The following is a 20,027-nucleotide window of genomic DNA, read 5'->3' as shown; positions in this document are numbered from 1 at the left end:
GTTTCATCCATCTGAAAACTCTTTGGGTGATCAGGTGTGGTGTGGAGTGATAGAAATTTGTGTATTTGTCATAGTGGGGTGCAGATATATTGGACCCCTGCCTCAGTACAGATAAACTTTAATTTTATTCTTTACCTCCATTTGGACCCCTAAAGTGCATTTTGGTCTGGTATGATGTGATCTCTGCTGCTCCTAATCACGTGACCTCAGGCTATACCTCATTGATGCTTAGGATTCTTGCTTTCATTTTTGAATGTGTCGTAATGCTCTCCTGGTTATATATATATATATATCCCCCAGGGAAATTCTGCATGATACCATACAGGTAGATGATTCACAGTCTTATTTGGACTTGTTGGCTGCAGTACAAAAGGGAGGATGTGATCCATTTCGAGGCAGTCGCAGACAATCCGATCCATTCCTTGGGTTCAAAGCACGCTCTTATGATCCCTCTAACTGGATATGTGCATGGAGATCCATCCCAAATCTCTATCCGAACTTCATTCGTTCTAATTCGGTAAATTAATAAAATCCTATATACAAGTAGTTGTTAATGCCTCAAAGTTAAGTAACCCCGTTCAAATTCCCTCTTTACTTGCATATTAAGTGAACAGCCACAAGGTGCTGCAAGGCCACCTACCCATATGTCATCTGTAGAAGATGAGCTACACATCTGTACATGCATGGAAGCTCTGCAGCTGAGCTCCTAGTTGAAAAACAGCGGTATGAGAAAGCAAGCATATACTGGGCCTAGTTTATGGAACGCTGTTCTTATCTACATCTGCACAGAATTCAACGTCTCACAATTCATAAACAAACTTGAAATGTACTTAACAGTTGTGACACCCTACCGGAAACTGAGCCATTTCCTTCATTGGCCCCACTCCTCTTACACATGAATAGGTTATCTATGTCCAACCTAAAAGATCTCCAAGTAACTTGAGAAGATTTGTACAAAATATGCAACTAAAATGCCTACTACTTTGGTAGATACAGCCTCAACAATACAAAGCAACAATTTTTTGTATACCCTGTGGTTTACACATTGTGTAAGGAACAATTATTTACTTTTGGTAAGAAGTACTCAGAAATCCACATAACCAGCTGTAGCATTCCTGCAAAGCGCATGATCTTGCTTGGATTCCAGACATAGGGTAGTGTCATGATCTGACATCCATGCCTTCTTTCTGTCCACTAAGGATGCTACACTCATTTCTCATTTCTTACCACCAGTGCCTGACACCATGTACGAGATAAAGTTAGTGGCCTACAACAAGCATGAAGATGGATATGCTGCTTTGTGGAAGGGGAAGACTGATAAGGTGTCTGCGCTTGGAACAGGTGAGTACAACATGCTCTGTATAAACAAAAGTTAATCTTTTGTCTGTTTTAAATAGGTGGTTTCACTGGGATTTGGGGGTGGGGTGAGTATCTATTCATTTACTAGGTTGATAAAAGAATAGAGAGAGAACCCGTTATCTTTATTATTTTGGCGGGTTCTACAACACTCAGTCTGCTTCTGGATGTCATATATTTTACCGTTTTTTTTCTGGAAGAAACTGTTGTTGCTCAAGGAATCTGGCCTTGTTCTCTTGTGTCACCACAGAATACTGGCATCAGTCCATGACATCAAAACAATGCTGGTGCTGAGCACCGGAAAACACCAGCATAAATTCAGCACTGTTTCACATCTTTTGTTTCAGGCTCTGACATGCTCAGGTGAACTTAGATCTAACTTTATACCTCTCCCCAATGCTTTTCTCAGACCCACAGGTTCCAAAAGGCCCCCCACTCCCTCCTACGTATTTAGAAGTCGAGCCCAGAAGTTCCACATCAGTATGGCTGAAATGGAGGAAACCGGACTTTAACAGTGTCAAGATTGTCAACTACACTGTGCGCTGCAACCTGTGGGGTCAACAGAATGCCTCTCTGGTCAAATATCACACCAGGTAAGGGTATGAGGCTATGGGAACATCAAAATGGGGGAGGTTACTCATACATTAAGAAAACGTGGTGAGAGGTTCACTTTATTGTGGTGATGTATGATCTATGTAAAATATGTGATACCTTTTATTAATAATTTTTCACTATGCCACAACGCTTTCTCCCTTCAGTGCAATATGCTGTTTTTTACTTTTTCAATGTGATGGTTGTATTTCTCAAATATCCGAGGTGAAACCCCCATTTCTCCCTTTGGCTCCACCCTGCCCTCCATTCCTTCTTCACTTTATAAAATACGTATTCATACCCCATCTGCCTCCTGGTTTCATAGGTCTGTGTCTCAAGCTCAAGTAAACAAAAAAATGATGGCAGCTCCTTTCTTTCTGAACACAAGCAAGCCAAGACAGGTTTTGCCCTATTTGGGGCTCTTCAGACCATACAGAACACAACAGGCTCATCTTGAACCTCGAAAAAAGCACCCATATCACCCCCCCACCTCAAGATCCTCCACTGGCCCCGGTCAAGAAGAGATGCTAGATCAAGCTCCTGACACACGCCTACAAAGCCCTACATAACCAGGGACCAGCATACATGAACCACTGCGTAAACGTCCACCAACCAGCCAGACACCTGCGCTCCATCTCTCTGGCCCTCGCTCGCACCTGCCTCAGCGGAGGGTGTGCCTTCTCCTACCTCGCTGCGTAGGCTTGGAACTACCTGCCCCTCCACCTACGAACATCACCCTCCCTGGCAGAATTCAGAAGAGAACTCAAGACCCAGCTCTTTGGATGAGACCAGCGATAACCTCAGCATCCAGATACCCTCAGGGGTGAGGAGCTGCGCTTTACAAACTAATTGATTGATTGATTGTTTCAGTCAGGTGCAGCACACAGTGAGCACGGGAACCACATCTTGGCATACCCGTAGCACTAAGGGCATCATACTGAAGTAAACAAAAAAGTGATGGGTGGGTTGCTGCAATTATTCTTAGCCACTGGTAATTACTTCCAGAGCTTTGTTTTTTTCCTCACCATGCTGCTTCAGACGCAAATCTTCCTTAATCCTGCTAAAGTTGGAACATTCCAGCCTCATTTGCCAAACTAGGTCACCTCTGACCCAGAACACAGGCAACCCAAGACTGGTCTCGCCCTGAATAGGGCTCGCCAGTCTGGTGTTGAGAGGAAGCAACACACAGGGCGCATGTGGGAGGAGCAGAAATGAGCGAGGAGGAGGTCGCGGGTGGGAGGAACAATGGGAAGAAGCACATGGGCAAGCACAAAATGGAGGAGGCGAGGAGAAGCATGTGTGCAAAATAGCAACACAGAGTACTAGGTAGAGAAGTAAACAGAGGAGACAGCTCAAAAACATACACACTCATGGAGTGCTTAACATAAAAGAAAAAATAAGTTCTTGAAAAGCAAGCATTGGAAGCAGCAAAGGCCATCAATCAAAAAAGATGTAAAGAGACATTGCTCCATGGCCGGGACAAACATAAGACTGAATAGCTGGGATACAAATAAGAAGCAGGCAAATGAAAGTGAAAAGAAAAGCCAAACAATGGAATGCAATGGGCGAGCTTCAATCCCTGTATGTTCTTGATGAGCCGCGATATGTCTCACAATGGACAGCACATGTGCTTTCTAGTAGGATTTAAAGTAAAAATGAGACTGGATACCTATGCAGAACTGTAACTAAGGGCCTGATTTGGATCCTGGCAGTCCAACCGCCAGCCTCATGTCACGGCGGTCTTTGAAACAACGTCAAACTGATGGCGGTCCGCCCGCCCTATCAAGATGTATACGAGATAGACAGAAGACTGTGGCGGTCTTCTGTGCTGGCGAACCGCCCAACGTTGCCATCCTGACAGCGGGGTCCCCCGAGAAGATCTGGATGTTCCTATTGGCCTGGCAGTGTCCTGTCAGCAGAGTACTGACAAGGGGTGGACCTGGAGGTGGGAAGACAGGTAAGTGACTTTTTTTAACATGAGTCACATATATGGTCTGTAGGTGTACATATGTGTCTGTGGGATATGTGTTGTGTGCATCATGTGCACATTCTGCACTGCATCCCACTAACATACAGACCATACAATCTATACCCACACACACCACCAACACTTACTCTCCAGTCCGCCAAAACGGGATGCTGGTCCGTTGAGGTCAAGGTGCAGCAGGACAGCGGAGAGCTGACGAAGGAGAAGAGGAGGAAACCATAGCCTGAACTCCAAAAAAGGTGAGTATTCACCCCTTATTGTCCATTTCCGCCGACTCGAAGTAGGAGGGATTCCGGTTTGAATTCCCTCCGAAACAAGCCAGAACCAGATTCCGACAGTGGTAATCCTGGGTGGAGTCCCACCGCAGCCTCTTACAGCCCATCCTGCTGAAGGGGCGGGGAGCCAAGTCCTGGCGCAGTCGGTGGGACCGCTGCTGTCTTCTTGCCCATTGTAATGCAGCATCTAAATCGGGCGTGCGGAACGCCAGGTAGGGGTTTGGGAAAACCGCCAAAAAAGCCCACTCCGCTGCGGTCAGGCCAACATCTAAATCAGGCCCTAAATTACTTTGAGATTGTGGCAGATAGAACCGCAGAGAACAAAAGGGAGCTAGAGTAGAACAGGACTGGCAGAAATAGAAACTTACAGGGTGATGCAGATGTTTTGCAAGCAACAAAACTGTTTGCAGTACTGGTATCCCACCAAAAGTAAAAATCAAATCAAAAACTCAGAAATCTCTTGAAGCCTGCCAATACTTGGAATGCATTTGCTTGTTTGGCTGTCGCTGAATTAATTTAGTTTTAATCTCATACTTTTTTTAACCAACATAAATTCGCTGGCCTGTTTTTTGGTAAAAAACATAATGCTGACAGGTAACATATTTTTTTCCAATTTTTAACATGAGCAAGAGCTTACTTAAAATGTTCCTTTTCAGATTTGGAGAACTTCTTTAAACAGTTTGCCAACTTCAATTTTGTGTAACATGGGTTGTATCATGCATTCCAGAATGCAGGCAGTGTGGTTGGTGTTAGATGGACTAGGTTAGCTCAATAAAATGTTTTAATATTTCCCAAGTATATGCCTACTTCTGCTTTGAGTCTATGGAATTTTTCTAGTAGAAGTCTCTATTTTAAACGGAAACTTCCTTCTAGGGTGCGAAAGGGAAAGACCGTCTCCTACACTTCAGATCAGTGGTTACTCTATAATGAGTTAAAAACGAAAACTGATATTAATAATTACTGGGCTTTTCAAGCGCTATCACTTGTATTTGTGTTTTCTTTTACTCAAATGAATCTGTCCAGAAGCCTTCCCAAAACTATCGTATCCTTGTCAAACTTAAGAGCAACTATCCTACCTAATCAGATTGTCCGTCATACACTTCTGTTTCTACAAAGCTATCACAGGATATTTCCAGTTGTTCCTATGCGTTGGCATCAATGATACTTTGCACTATCACAAAACAACAAACAGCACTTGGCTGAGATGCCTCAGTGTCACCCTGGGAGTCAAGCTGTACCAGACTGTTACATAGAACAGGGAGGAGGAACAGGCGATGACAGCCTAGCACATGGATTTCTGATTAGGGAATTCTTGTACAGGGAAACCAAACCTATGTGCAGGAGGCAGAAATGAGATTCTGCAACAGCAAGAAATGCATGAGTGAAAACAGGGGCTTGTGGTAGGGTCGGTACATGATAATTTGTCATTAGTTCCTCTCATTTATCTTCAACATCTCCACTAAATTGTGGTGAAATGCTGCTCAAAGACGACCATGCTGCTTATGCAACCCTTCTTGTGGCCTCCTATGGACCGGGAAGACCGACCAGGGCGACCCTAGTGTATGTAACGCTGCACAGAGCCTGGATATAGGTCTGGAACCTGTGGGTATCAGACCAGGAGCAGAAATAAGATTATCACCCATTGTCCACTTCCAGAAAGGCCCTAGACTGCTCTGCTTGGTTCCTGAAGCGTATGCTTGTTGTCCAACATAAGCTGGTCACACTGTTCCTGTGCAATTACAGTTGCGCCACATGCTTCCAACATATCGCAACACACGTTCATGTACCACCAGCTCCTCGGTGTTGTGTTCAGATTCTAACAAGTTACACAAACTGGAAATCATCCTGTGGTGAATAGTGAAATACACCTTCGTGCTTGAAAGTTAGCTTACTTTCTCGTGCTGTGTTAGCTGTTCAGAACAACAGTTTGTGAAATGAGTGCATACGCATAGCCAGTTTGGACTTCCTGTGTATTTACCTACAACATGAAAGTTGCCAAACCTCCATTCCTAGCAGTGATCCTGAATGATCAAACTGCAAATATGTGTTTTGTTTTTCTCTCCACAGCACGGCAGAAGGTATCCTGATCAGCGGATTGAAGCCTTACACAAAGTACGAGTTTGCTGTGCAGTCAAATGGGCTTGACGTTGACGGGCCCTTCAGCAGCATTGTGGAGCAGGTCACCCTTCCAGATAGTGAGTAATAGGCATGAGTAGATTTAGGTGCTTTTAGGATTCTGCGCTCACCTGCCCATGGTGGGGGCAGCGCACGAAAGCTGTGGATGGGGGTGAGTACCTGGTTGACATGAATGATCCGGTGCCTGGTAAGGATAGAAAGCATTCCCACCTATTTTAAAAATGTGTTTGAAATATCACTTTTCACCTAACAGGAATGCCTTAGAAAAAAATGTTTTACCCAATAACAGTTCAGTGTATCTTCCATTTATCTAAAGCTGCAACAATTGTATTATAACATTAATTTCAGAGTTGCAACATAATTTTGATGAACAATTAAGAATGAAGATTTAGCATTAACTAATTTGTATTTTCGATTTGAAGACACATTGGATGTCAGCAACATTTTTGATGATTTTTTTCTTCTGTACATTAAAATTCGGCGTGGAAGCTAAAAGGGATAATCTTTACTAAGAGAAACAGATGGAAACTATAGGCTCTGGAACTAGGGAGTCCAAGGGGGGCTGCAGCAACCCCAAAATAACCATGCTGGAGTTCACAAGGTGAATGACCTCTAAAAATACCAATAAGCTTTGTTTTTGTATCTTGTCACCTTTGCTATGCGTTTAATGATAGAGGTCGCATGTCAGGCTATATCTTCTTACAAATTGCTATTTACTCTTATAACATGTAGATTTGTGTTTACATTTCTTTCTCTGGCTCCAAATCAGGAGAATTTTGTAAAGTGTACTATGTGAGAATACCTGGGGCACAGGGAGTGTCAAGGGAAAGGCTGTAGGATGTCAATGTTTTAAATAACAATTTAAATATCTGTAAATGAGCTGTTCAAATAATTCAAAGTATATTAGCAGATATGAAAGCACAACCGACGGAGATTTTTTGTAATTCTGAAGTATGATGGAAACAAAGATTTTAATAGAATAAAAAAAATCAGGACACTTTACATGGCGATGCACATATGACAAAAATGTGCTGAAACCCAATTTCCACTGATGATTATCATTGGTGCACTATGCACCTTTATCAGTAAAACAGCTAGTATGTGCAAATTTGGTGGCTATTACAATGACAAATGTACTGTGTAAATCACATTGTAAATGATACTGTGCCACCACTCCGTGCGTTAGTAATATATTTGCAACAGTTTGCTCTACAATGCACCACTGGCTATATACCACGCACTTATCACCCTCATGCTAAATGGGCATGGCTTATTTGCTAGACTTGTCATTTTTGGGAGGCTTGGATTCTTCACAAACCCTACACCTTGAGTGACGTAACATCGATGGCAGCACCCCCACTCTGAAAAATGTTCCAGCACCTATGATGAAATGTTTCCCATTTGTTCAACGGATCGTTTTGGACCTATTAGATACAAGTACTCGGATTGGATTTTCTTGTGAGAATTCCCACTGAAGAAAACTTATGTTTCGGACTGTGGGTCTGGCCTGCTGGGGCCAAGCACATAATGCGTCTAATCTCTTCGCCCCTAAGCAATTTCTAACACTCCTTCTACTTTCTTGGATTGCAGTTACTCTGTTCTCAATTTATACAATTCCAGGAAGGAAATAATCAGTCACTTATCAAATGTCTGTCATAAATATAATTCTTTTCAACCAGTTTCTATGTTAAAGTTGAACTTGTGAAAAAAACTTTCATAATATGCAGTCGAAAAGAGACCTTGTTATTCTAATATGCTCCTGGTGAAACTGGTTTGTAATTTGAGAGGCGCTTCTCAGTGTCTACAGGTTGCCATATTCTGGGTAGAAATCTCTCCTCCAGGGCTTCAGTCAGGCTGTGTGAATTGATCACAGGCTATTTATTTTTCTGCTGAACATTGCAATTCATGTGTTTGTCTGTTTTCTTGTATGATCCCTTGTATTGAGCTTCTTCTTAAGGCAGTACTTATCTGTAAGGGTGCAAATTGTGGTATGTTTGCCCACAGATTTTTAGCACATGGTACCAAGCCTTTCCTGTTTGGGTTTATGTTTTCTCTCTGCTTTCACTATACCAGAGGGCGCATGGTTCGGGGTTTACAGCGGTTGACGTTATAGTATTTCTTGATGCCTTTAAGCTTGTGAAAAGTGAAACTTTCCAAGAACTGTGCCTGACACTGAAGAAATGGCTAGATGGGGTAGTTCCTAAATGACTGAAGGTATAATATAGATAATGTTTCAAATTCAGTAGGATGTCTCATCTTTATTTATTCCTGTAGGGCCATCGTCTCCTCCCTTGGAACTCCAAGTCAACCCAATCAGCTCGTATGCTGTCAGGATGGTGTGGCGCCCCCCCATCGAGCCTAACGGTGTCATTGTGGAGTACATTATCCTGTATGTAGCAAACAACACACAGCCCGACCATATGTGGACACAGTTGACCAAAGAAGGTACATTTGAATAGAACTCTTGAAAAGAACCCTGGTTTACATCCTGCTGAAAGGGTCAAAATCTTTTCAGAATTGTTCAACACTTCCATATGATTATGTGAGTTGTCACACATCCCCATGCGTGTTGTATTTTGTTGCATCTTCTCCATGTGAATCGTCTTCTGTTGCACCATACCCATGTAATATGACTTTTGTTGCACCATTGCTTACCTCTGCCTGCCAGTAAGTACCTGCAACTTGAGCTCCATCACACATTCCTCAACCCTCATTTTTATTTGCCCAGACAGATTGCTATTACATTATTCTTCAAGCCTGTAGTCAACCATTGCTCATCCCAGATTTCCTTATTCCCCTGCATTTCAAGGTTTTACAGAAATTTGACTTTCCCATCCTTTTTCCTTAGGATGCTTTGCACACATGAAAATGTATGTTTTTTGTCTTCACATTTGATTTTAAACAGGAAATATTTCGAGGACAGAGATCCGGGGCCTTGAGAGTGGAACACGGTACTTCTTCAAGATGGGGGCAAAGACGAGTGCCGGAACTGGGCCATTCTCTGTTGTGAAAGATGTCCAAACTTTGCCGGCGAAGGCTGCAGGTACTGAGGTTCCATTTCCATCTTTCCATCCTTTGAAGGGCGGCCTGTGCCCCTGATTTGGCACCAAGTACTATAACGAGCATGCACTCAATTGGAGACAAACTGGTCTGTAGTAAAACTGGAGAATTTCTCAACAAACTGGGGCCTCTGAATGACTGGGAAAGAGTCAGTCACATGCCTCTGAATTTCTCTATTGAACAGACTGCTTCAAAATGCAGCAGTCCACCAAAAAAGTGAGGAGTAAATAAGACTGTATGCACAACTTATGTAGTAAGAGCAGCTAGTGAAAATAAAGAGCTGTGCTGACTGCCATCAAACTAGGTAACTGAGTAGAGTGAGTGCCCCAACAGAGGTGGTTCCAAACAATGGGTCATAGGTTTGAATCCTGTGAAGGCTGACTTAGTCAGGGCCAGTCTACCCAGGCAATGTGCAGTTCAGCTTGTCTCACTTTCCCATTCTAACCACTCCCCTTGTCTGTTCCTCTCTACCAACTAGAAGTCCTCGACATCCATTCAGTGACTGGCATCATTGTGGGAGTCTGCCTCGGGCTTCTGTGCATCCTCTTTTGTATGTGTGCCAGCTTCCGCAACAGCAAGCACAGGTAAGCAAGGGTGAAAGGCTGGTATGGGGTGTGAAGTTAGTGGAAATTTGATCATGAAATGTGAAAGAGGGGAGGAAATCATGGAGGGGTCAAAACAATTGTCACCTCTGTGGCTGGAATATTTCAAGTTTGCGGCCCTAGTATGGCAAGGAATCACATTTACAAACAATGGCCAATTAATTCCTCAAACAGCAATCAGAGGTTGCACACTTTATGCTGGAAACATGGCAGGAAGAGAGTCAAGTATGGAATACAGCATTTAAGTTGCACGGCAGTAGTGGCAAATAGTGGACAGGCCTTTGCACGGATTGCATACACACCGGGCAGGGAGTGCAATGGGCCCAGCATACCATAAACTAAGCACATAACCGGATGGCTTTACAATAGATGTACATCTCATAGAGCACAAAGTACTTAGGTGCATGACATCTGGTAGAGTAGCAGCCTGGGTATAAGGAAGATTAGGTAATCCACCGACAGCCCTTACACCAGATATAAAAGGCTTCGGGTACAGGAGGCATACAACAGTGTGTCTGAATACTTGAGCCTCATTAGGTAAATTAAAGCTAAAAGTACATTCAAATGTAGAATTATTAAACATTGAGCAGTAGTGGGACGAATTCCTTCATGTTAGTGAGGGATGGCAAGGAATGTCCCCACCTCCAGATCTCACTAGAAATAGTACTAAAATATGAAAGTCTAATACAGAACACATGAAGTACCGCTAGCACTCTACAGAAGGCAGCATCTCTCACCAGAGAGCTCTCTCGGCTCAAATGAATCCTCCGTACCGTGTGGCTCTCCTTTGTAAGCTCTATTTTCCCCTCCCTTGTTCACCCTCTTTTGCTTCCCTGTAACCTGTCGCCCGTTACCCCCTAGGGCCTATGGCCACTGTCTTCTTTTTTAACTGTTAATTTTGTATTTTTAGGGAGAGCTAGATGGAGGGGCTGCTGGCCCCTCCACCTTCAAATAAAGCACTTTTCTGCTACTACATTTTATGCTCTTGCTTAACAACACAGCTGTCACCAAACAGTTATGTGAGAATCACCAGGAGCGGGGCTTTGGCTCCGTCAACATATTGGGATCCAGGATTCATAAGCCTGACCGATTGGCATTACCAATGCTTGTTCATGTTTCTAATTACCAAACCAGCTCGAATCGGTAAATAAAAAAATGGTGTCCCCGTCATTTTGTAGGCATGCATAATCACGCATGCATGCATACGTGTCATCGCACATGCGTGCCCCAACAAAATAAAACCACCTGTTTTTTGACTTTTTTGTTAACTTTTTGGTGATGCTGCACAGCATTGCCAACAGTCATTGGCAAAGCCTGCAAGGTTTCAAAGGCGAGAACTATTGGCTTTGCCAATAGTTATTTACTACTGAGGTTGTAGCAGTTTAACTTTAACACCGCTTTGACAAATTCTGGATATGCTCCTTACTTCCCTTTGCTCCATTCTTCCTTTTGCGATAGACAATTTTCTTATGTACAATTCAGAATGTTCAATTTGACAAACAGTGTCTAGTGCTGCTTCTAGGTTTTGGATCTTCTGTTGAACCTTTTTACTGCCGCTTTTCTCCATCAACTGGTCTTGAATAATCTCATCCTTAGAGTCATGGTAGTTGTAGGTGGAGACTAATGTTTTTAATGCTGCCATAAAGGCATAAACCAGTTCCAGTGGCTGTTGTGCACATTGAAGGAACTTGTGTTTTTTAAAATTTTCTACAACTATATTCCTGCGAGGGTTGAACCATTTGTCTAAACTTTAATGATGTTGACATACCTACCAACCACCTCTACCAAACTTCCTTCATCACTTATGCTTATGTAGACCACTTGTATAGGTGTAGCCTGAGTTATGCACAAACAGAGCTGTTATCTTTTTAGAAGCAAAAATATCCTTGTGTGGGCCAGGCAGGGAACAGATACGGCAGGTCATGTGCTACAGAGGATGATTTATTTGAGAGGTAGGGTAAAGTCACAAAGAAAAAGTGAAACAAAAAGAAAATTAACAAAAATGGTAGCCACTTCCATCAGTGGTTCTTCATGGATGGGTGTTCCTGCTCTGGATCTTCGCGCAGCTCAGTATCGCCATAGAGGAACCGGGGAGGGAGAAGAAAAACAACAAACAAAAAGAAAAGAACACCTCCGTCAGTATGTCTGTCTGATGTACAAGGAGAATTGGGAGGGGTAGTGAGGGGGGAAAAAAGCAAGTGCACCGCAATCCGTCACCTGTGATTGATAGTGTAGAGGGAGCAAAAACTCTAACAGCACTCAATAACACTAGCGGGGCGTTTGCGTGCCTCCCTCCTCCCCGATGGTCGGTCTCCCACCCTCGGCACCTCTAGAGAATACGGCTTGGATACGAGCACGTACCTTTTGTCGCAGTGCCAATTCGGGTCCGGTGCCCCCTTGGCAGTAGAGAGATCCGTCTCTCTCGCGTCCCTCTCGTCTGCTTCTCGTCCTGTAACTCAGGTGTCTGGTATTGTAGCAGGCGGAGGACTCGTCAGCTGTTCCGGCTTCTCCCTCGTCCGGTCGACTTCCTCTTCAAGGGTTTCCACTGGCCCCGTTATGATGCTGGAGGTCGGTCAGATTCCTCCAATAGAACTCCAGCTTCCTGGTTGGTGGGCGGGGCTAGAGTCCCAAACGCCCAGATACTTAAAGGCCCACAACACCTCCAAAGCAGAAGAAGACTGATAAGAGAGGAGGGGGGAAAGGTAACGTGGGACTGTATCGGGATCCTCGTCCTCCGACTGGTCAACAGCTGGCACCTCGTCACACCCCATTAATGGCATCTAAGTAAGTTGAAAGGCCTACTTCCATTGTTGCCAGGTCAGAGATTGAGTTCCCGAAACGGCTGGGAAGCAGTGGTGATGGAGGTGGTTGTGTGACTCCTTTCTTGTTGCCATGTGAATATGGTCGAATGCAACTGATTTTGCTGAGATGCTGCTAGTTATGCCCAGACCATCCACAAGAGATTGTATAGCCAAATTCCTCAAGTCATCCCACATAATTGCCGTGCTCACCTGTACAGTCGCCGTCGAGCATCTATCACTGCAAATTTTATAAGCAGTCCCTGGCAGCGATGATATGTCACTACCATAAGGGGAATAGCTCCCCTGCTACAGAGCATCATGGAAGCAGACAGCATCAAAATGGCTGCCATAACTATGTGCATCAATGCACAAAGCATACATGTGACTCGTCAGGACCGCTTAGATGACATTGTTGTGCCTGGAGCCGGACCTTCTTTTCTTCTATCCTTCAAACACCCCTGGGCACTTGAAATTGAACTGCTAACACAAATATTGATTCTAAGGATGTCTCCAAGCAAAACAAACCGAAGCACTGACATCTATGGAGGATAGTATTAATCACCGATGAGGTGGTGCTAAACACAGCAAGCGGAATTCGGATGCAAGTGAATGAGAGTTGAGCACACCGTATGTTTATATTAATGAATTTAACAGAGAACCAGTACAGTTCCAGTAGCTCTTCAAAGAAAACAGCAGCTGCCAACAGAGAGAACTCTTGGTTGGAATACTAATACTGTACACACGGTCACACACAAATCCACCATTAGCATCCTCTCTTCTGGAGGTGGGATTTGAGGTGATGCATTGGTTCATGTTCTCCCTCAACAGCAGATATCACTTTCTTCAAATGGCATGTCTGGGTCTCTTCCCGGCTCGAGAGGCTCACTGATTATACTCAATGTCTGGAGGCCCCCACACAGACCCTGCAGATCAGACACGCAAGAACGCGGACAACACCCAACTGTTCCTAAGAATATTGCCAGTCCTTGATTTCTGCTACCTCTATTCTGTGGCTGTCCACACTTACCTCTGAGGGGATAATTAATTCTCTGAGCCGCCCCCAAAGAGACTCCACCCCTTACTTCTGCTCCCTGGCTCTGCACATCATCTGATTCACTCCTTTCCAGTGTTACCCTCCCCTACCTCCTTGTCCAGATTGGCCATCTCAAGAGCTACGTTTAGGACCCAAATGAAGGGTGGCTTGCATCCCATCAATGTTTTAATATCACTTAAACCAACTGAACTGTGTTCATTTGAAATGTCATTAATTTATTTAGGTATGACATACTGTAATTGGTCCCATAAGTAAGTCCATTCATTTAATTGTATCGCAAGTGACAGGTGTAGTATTGCTTATTTAGTTGTTGTTGTCTTTGTATTGATGAGAAACTACGGATCGTTTTCGCTTGGCCTTCTCATTACCATGGATATTAGGTACTCCCGCTTTAAAAAAGCATTGTTAGCAATGCCAATGCTTGTTTAAAGTGGAAGTGATCTGAAGTGTCTGGAACAGGTCTGGCTTTAAAAGAATGTTGTATGGTAATGTGAGTATTTCACGTAGCTAGCGTGAGAATGGATGTGTTTGTGTTGAAGCAAAGAACTGCAGAATAATATTGGTGTAGGTTAAACGGTCAGGTTGCACTGTCAAGCCAGACCTAAAACTCCATGTAGGTCAATGACTGCCCTCCTCCCATCTGTTCTCATGCCAGAGAAAAGCTCCATAAATTATCTAGTTCTCTAAGACAACCTAATAGCATTTGTGTGCCCCTGAAACTTCTACCTCGACAGCTGGATAAATAAACAAAATGATCACAGCTGTGTGGAGAGCAATCCCTGCTTTGTGGAAGGACACAACTGTTGCCCAATCATAACATGTACTCCTGGCTCCCAGCTTATGAGCGGAGCCGAAGCCCCTCGCCATGTGTTCTCACATTATTGTCTGGCGACAGCTGCGCTGTCAAGCCGGGCCATTTAAAAAAATGGGCATGTGTCCAACTCCTCGTGCCTTTAGAAGTGTGGCAATGAGCAGGTTTGATCAACGAAGGTAGGTTAGCAAGGGCAGATAGAACTATTCTATTCCGTTCTAGTCCTAGGGGGTTATAAAGCGCATAGCTACCCAAAAAGGGCTTCCCAGCACTATTGGAGTGAGTGAATTAGAAAGCAAAAAGAGTTTTAAAACTTAGGGAAAAGAGAGGTTTTACGTTTTTTTCCTAAAATTGACACGGTATCCTCTCTTCTGATACTTAATTGGCAATGCTCTGGTGCAAGATAACTGAAAGACCTGCCCCTGCTTCTGGCACTCTCTTTATTCCTAACTCTTAAAACAGTTTAAGCTTCAAACAACCACCTTCAAGTGCATTTCATGAACTAGCCTTTTTTTCAATTAGCTATTTTAAAATATGTTAAGCTTTTTGGTCTGGGTTGTGATGGAAGGTGATCCCCCTAATTGAGCATTTCTGTTTTTTCTTCTCTAGAGAGAGCACAGTAGGATTGGAACCCCAGGTATCTGGAACCCCATCCTATTGCCACCGGGGAAGGCAGAGTGTGGGGACCCAGGGCCCCAGTTCAAATTCACATGAGCTGGAATCTCTCATGCCTCCTCGGGCTGAAGAAGTGTGCCCGACACCAACAGAGATCACAGAGCTGTCAGATGGACACACACCGGCCAGCACTGGCCACCCAGAAGATGACGTGCTCGTTAAGTTGAAGGTATGTCTACTTTTGATAAAGTGTGGTGTTAGTGACTGTGTGTCAGGATTTATTGAAAACCACTTTAGAGCTTGGTTCACCTTTATTATAGATTGCATGTCAGATTTCTATTTAACAATCTTCAGTAACACTACTCTTTTCACCACCGTCAATCAGATCAACACCAGCATCAAAATCTCCAGCACAAGCAACCTACCGTCATCCCTGCACACACCCCCTAGTGACAACAACTACCAATCAAACCATTTCACGCTTCCATAATCACACCACCATTCATACCACAGTACTCACAGCGTTTCTAGGCCACTTATGCCCTTCATAGAGACTTCCATCAGTAATGACAATACTCAAACCTGGTTTCCTTTTTTTAGCACATCAGCCCCTGATGAAGGGCTCACATGCCCAAAATGCATTGGGCACTTTGAATGAATGTACAATTCAAAGTTGATGGAATGTTCAAAATGAAAGTTTATGAAGAACAGAAACTAAAACTAATGATACTGATGACATCACGATTGAAGTAATGTATTAATGATTGAAACTCACACCGAGTGCATGAGGGGGACACTCTCTCAACTAAAGAAAGTGCAATTAAGCTCATATCATCCTCATACTCAGGAGGACTCACCTGACTGCACCACCAACCCTATTACCATCTTCTACACAATGATTTAACACCCCAGGAGTGCGAAACACTCTGTTTTTCCACAATACTCAAACCACAACCACTCACAACACCCACTCTCCTGTCACTGCTACCCAACACATGCACTCCAGAAACAGACTGAAATCATTAACTGGATGTGCCCAAAACCAGCCACAGGAGTAGTGTTTGTGTGTTCTTGTAATGAGGCAGCACACGGATTAGATAGCACGCCAACACACCTGGAAGAGAGACTGTTCAGTCCAGTCCTGCAGCTGGAAGGAAGGCTCAGAGCCGAGGCCACAGGAAGAGAGTGCTCATTATGGATTTCGATTTGGGAATAAAGGCGTCAACAGTGGCCTGCAGGATGGGACAATGATGTCCAGCGCTGCACCCAGTGAGGGTCAGCATTTCAAAGCAGCTCACTTTCTTTCCCTGCCCCTCTTTCTGTCTCTTTTCATTCTCATAATAGGTGTACATAATTGATGCCTTAAGAATGAAACGAATGCCTGAAATTTGTGATTTGAATTAACAACAAACTGAATCTATTTCCCATATACAGCGATGTCACCCTACATTAAATCAGATACGCAGAGTTTAAAGTTTAAAGTGAAAGTTTATTAAAACAATTTGCAAGAATACGAATTAATTAATCATTACAAATATCATTAAGAATCGTGAAAAAAGAAAATACAAGAAACACCAGCAGAATGACATAAATGATAGCATTATATAGAACAAATGCAAGATAAGCAGTAAAATATCCCAAGAAATAAAACGTAACATCATAAAATAGAATTAGAATTAGTAATAAAAACTACATCATGGAGGTTTTGGTACCTCTTCAATTCGGGGTTTATGAGAACTGGAAGTTCGAGCGGACTTATCTAGAAAGTGTGTGATTGGGAGCCATGAAAGGTCTCTTTTAATAGCTGACAAAACAGGATGTATGTGAGCCCTATCAAGTCTATGGTGATAACATACACCACACCACCAAGCTTGAAAGGAGATTTGAGAAGAGTCTTTCCAAGATTTGGTAATCTGCTGGAAAGCTAGGAGTAAATCGATTCTATAAAAATTATCAGAATGTGATGGCCAATAATCAGAAGCACTTGCTAGAAAAAGATTAATAAAAATTAAAGGGAAAGTGGGAGTTAAAAATTAAATTAATCTGCTTCCAAACTTTTAACCAAAAATCATAAGTAAGGGAACATTCAAATAACAAATGCTTGAGATCTGCGAAAGGATGAGCACAGGACCAACATTTGGGAGAAAGTATGTGATCTAATTTATGAAGTCTGACAGGTGTGATATATAATCTATTCTATATAAAAAATGTTTGTGTGGTGTTAGCCGCTCTAGAAGACTTTCTTATTTTAGACCAAATCTTATTCCAAAGAGAAGTGGGAAAAATTGATTGTAGATCTATTTCCCAACAAATGTCAACGTCGGTTTTATCCCTGTACCCAGGAATTAGAGTTCTATGTTTATATATTTGAGATGCAGAAGGTAGTGTATCTAATAACTTACAAAAAGGAGAAGGAGAAAATTAGGGTAATTGCTCAGAAGAGAGTTTGTGAAATGTGTATTGTATTGCTGAGGTGAGTAAACTATATTTATTTTCATATGATGCCGGAAGTGAAAAAAGAGTTTGAGCTTCAGCAAAAGGAAGACTGGAGCCATCTTGATACAATTGAGATACGTGTTTTAATCCTTTAGAATGCCAGTCTCTCCAAAAAATAACTTTGTTATTGATTTTAATCAAAACATTATACCAAATAGAGGAGGTTAAAAATTTCTCTCTAGATGTTTGGAAAGAGATCAAAATGAGAGAGAGAATCCTGCACATATTCTTGAATATTGGAGGAGACAAGAAAGAAGGTTTAAAGGTAAAAGATAGACATTCCAACAAAGAAACGGAGTGAAACAGGCTTTCTCTAGATCGGCCCATAAAGGTACAGGTACATTATTGTTGTCTTGTAATAAAAAGGCTGATTGTTTAAGACAGAATGCCTGGTGATATTTGATGAAATCTGGAAAGTTGACACCCCCCAGAAGTTTTGTTTTTTTAAGTTTACATAAAGACATCCTACATTTTTTCCCAATCCACAAAAATTTAGATAAAATTGAATACATTTAAAAAAAATAATGTTTGGGAATATTTACAGGCATTTTAGAGATATAAAATAATATAACGGGAACTAACATCATCTTGATGGAATCAAGACGACCCCACCAGGATAAAAATAGGGGATTCCAACGAGATGTAAGATCAGTTAGGGATGCAGATAAAGAGTTCAAGTTCAAGGTGATAGAATTCTTAACAGAATCGGAGAACAATAACAAGATATTTAATTTGAGTTGGATTCCAATGAAAAGAGGCTACACTGAAATCAGCATGGAAATCTAACTTATTTAAGGGAAGAATTTCACATTTATCTGCGTTTAACTTGTACCCCGAAACCTTTGCAAAATTATCTACTTCTAATAAAAAGGCAGGTAAAGATGATTGGGGATGAGACATAAATAGCAGAATATCATCAGCATAAGCTGAAATTTTAAGTTGAGAATTTCCATAGGAAAAACCTTTAATTTGGGAGTTAGAACGAATCTTTATTAAAAAGGGTTCTAGGGCAAGAATAAATAATAAAGGGGAAAGAGGACATCCCTGACGTACACCTCTATGTAAAGAGAAATAAGGAGACATGAGACCATTAGCAAGAATAGAGGACTTGGGAGAAGAATAAAGTAAGGATACATATTGACTGAAATTGGGACCAAATCCAAACCAGAAAAGAGTATCAAAAATAAAGGACCAATTAACCCTATCGAATGCTTTTTCTGTGTCTAAAGAAATCGCTGCTAGGGAGGATTTATAAGATTTGGATTTACTAATCACATTAAAGAATAAACGAATGTTATCAGAAAGAAGTCTACCTTTGATAAACCCACACTGTTCTCTCCCAATTTAATGAGGTAACAAAGGCTCCAGGCGTAGAGCTAAAATGTTTAATAAAATCTTATAATCTAAATTAATTAAGGAGATTGGACGATAATTTTTACAGAATTTATGATCTTTTCCCTCTTTTGGAAGAAGGTAAATCAATGCTTCTTGAAAAGAACCACTGGATGATTTAGTTGAAATAAAATAAAGAAAGAGCTGATGTAATCTAGGAATAAGAAAAGAAGAGAAATGGGAGTAAAACTCAATGGTAAAACCATCAGGGCCAGGAGCTTTGCCTTGTTTAGTAGAGCGGATAGCAGTAGAAATGTCTTGAATCTGAATGTCTTGTTCCAATAAAGAGAAATCTAAGACAGGGTGAAAGGGTTCTGAGATGGAGGATGGATAAATAATGGCATCCTGTGTATCCGGTTGAATTTCTGGGGTATAAAGGATTTGATAAAAAAATTAAATTCTAAAAGAATATCCTCACTTTTATAAAGAGTTTGATTGGAAGGAGAGATAATAGAATCAATAACCGTGCGTTCTTTCTTAATTTTGAGATAATTCACAAGAAGATTCCCTGATTTATTTTGTCCCCCATAGTATTTCGCACTGGCCTTGAGTAAGAAAGAATTAACATTATTGGTTGAGATTCGGTTAAATTCAAATTTGGCCTTCAACAGATCATTCAAAGTGTTTGTAGACTGAGATTTATAATAAGAATATTCTAATGTCTTAATCAGTGAAGTGAGAGTCTTTAACTTATTGGTAGCTGGTTTCCGTTTATGGGAAACAAAATTAATAATGAAGTCTCTAGAGGCAGCTTTAAAAGTGTCCCAAACAATTTGAGGTGTATCCCAGGGGTCTCATTTTCCTTAAAGAAAATATGAGCAACATTTTCAAAATTGCGAGTTAAAAGTGGA

General features: G+C 42.1%; 1 protein-coding gene across 1 annotated transcript in view; it reads left to right on the top strand.

Moving 5' to 3' along the window:
* IGDCC4 (immunoglobulin superfamily DCC subclass member 4) overlaps window positions 1-20,027 on the top strand; it is a 575,762-nt gene that overhangs the window by 515,313 nt on the left and 40,422 nt on the right. Inside the window, exons 12-18 of the mRNA XM_085644585.1 lie at window positions 1,234-1,341; window positions 1,766-1,949; window positions 6,277-6,404; window positions 8,620-8,790; window positions 9,251-9,388; window positions 9,884-9,989; window positions 15,283-15,517. Coding sequence (XP_085500711.1) covers window positions 1,234-1,341; window positions 1,766-1,949; window positions 6,277-6,404; window positions 8,620-8,790; window positions 9,251-9,388; window positions 9,884-9,989; window positions 15,283-15,517 — 1,070 coding nt within the window. The remainder of the gene's footprint in view (window positions 1-1,233; window positions 1,342-1,765; window positions 1,950-6,276; window positions 6,405-8,619; window positions 8,791-9,250; window positions 9,389-9,883; window positions 9,990-15,282; window positions 15,518-20,027) is intronic.

Source organism: Triturus cristatus, chromosome 3_1, assembly GCF_964204655.1.
Source record: "Triturus cristatus chromosome 3_1, aTriCri1.1, whole genome shotgun sequence".
Taxonomy (NCBI): Eukaryota; Metazoa; Chordata; class Amphibia; order Caudata; family Salamandridae; genus Triturus; species Triturus cristatus.
This window is presented reverse-complemented; position numbering and strand designations above follow the sequence as displayed.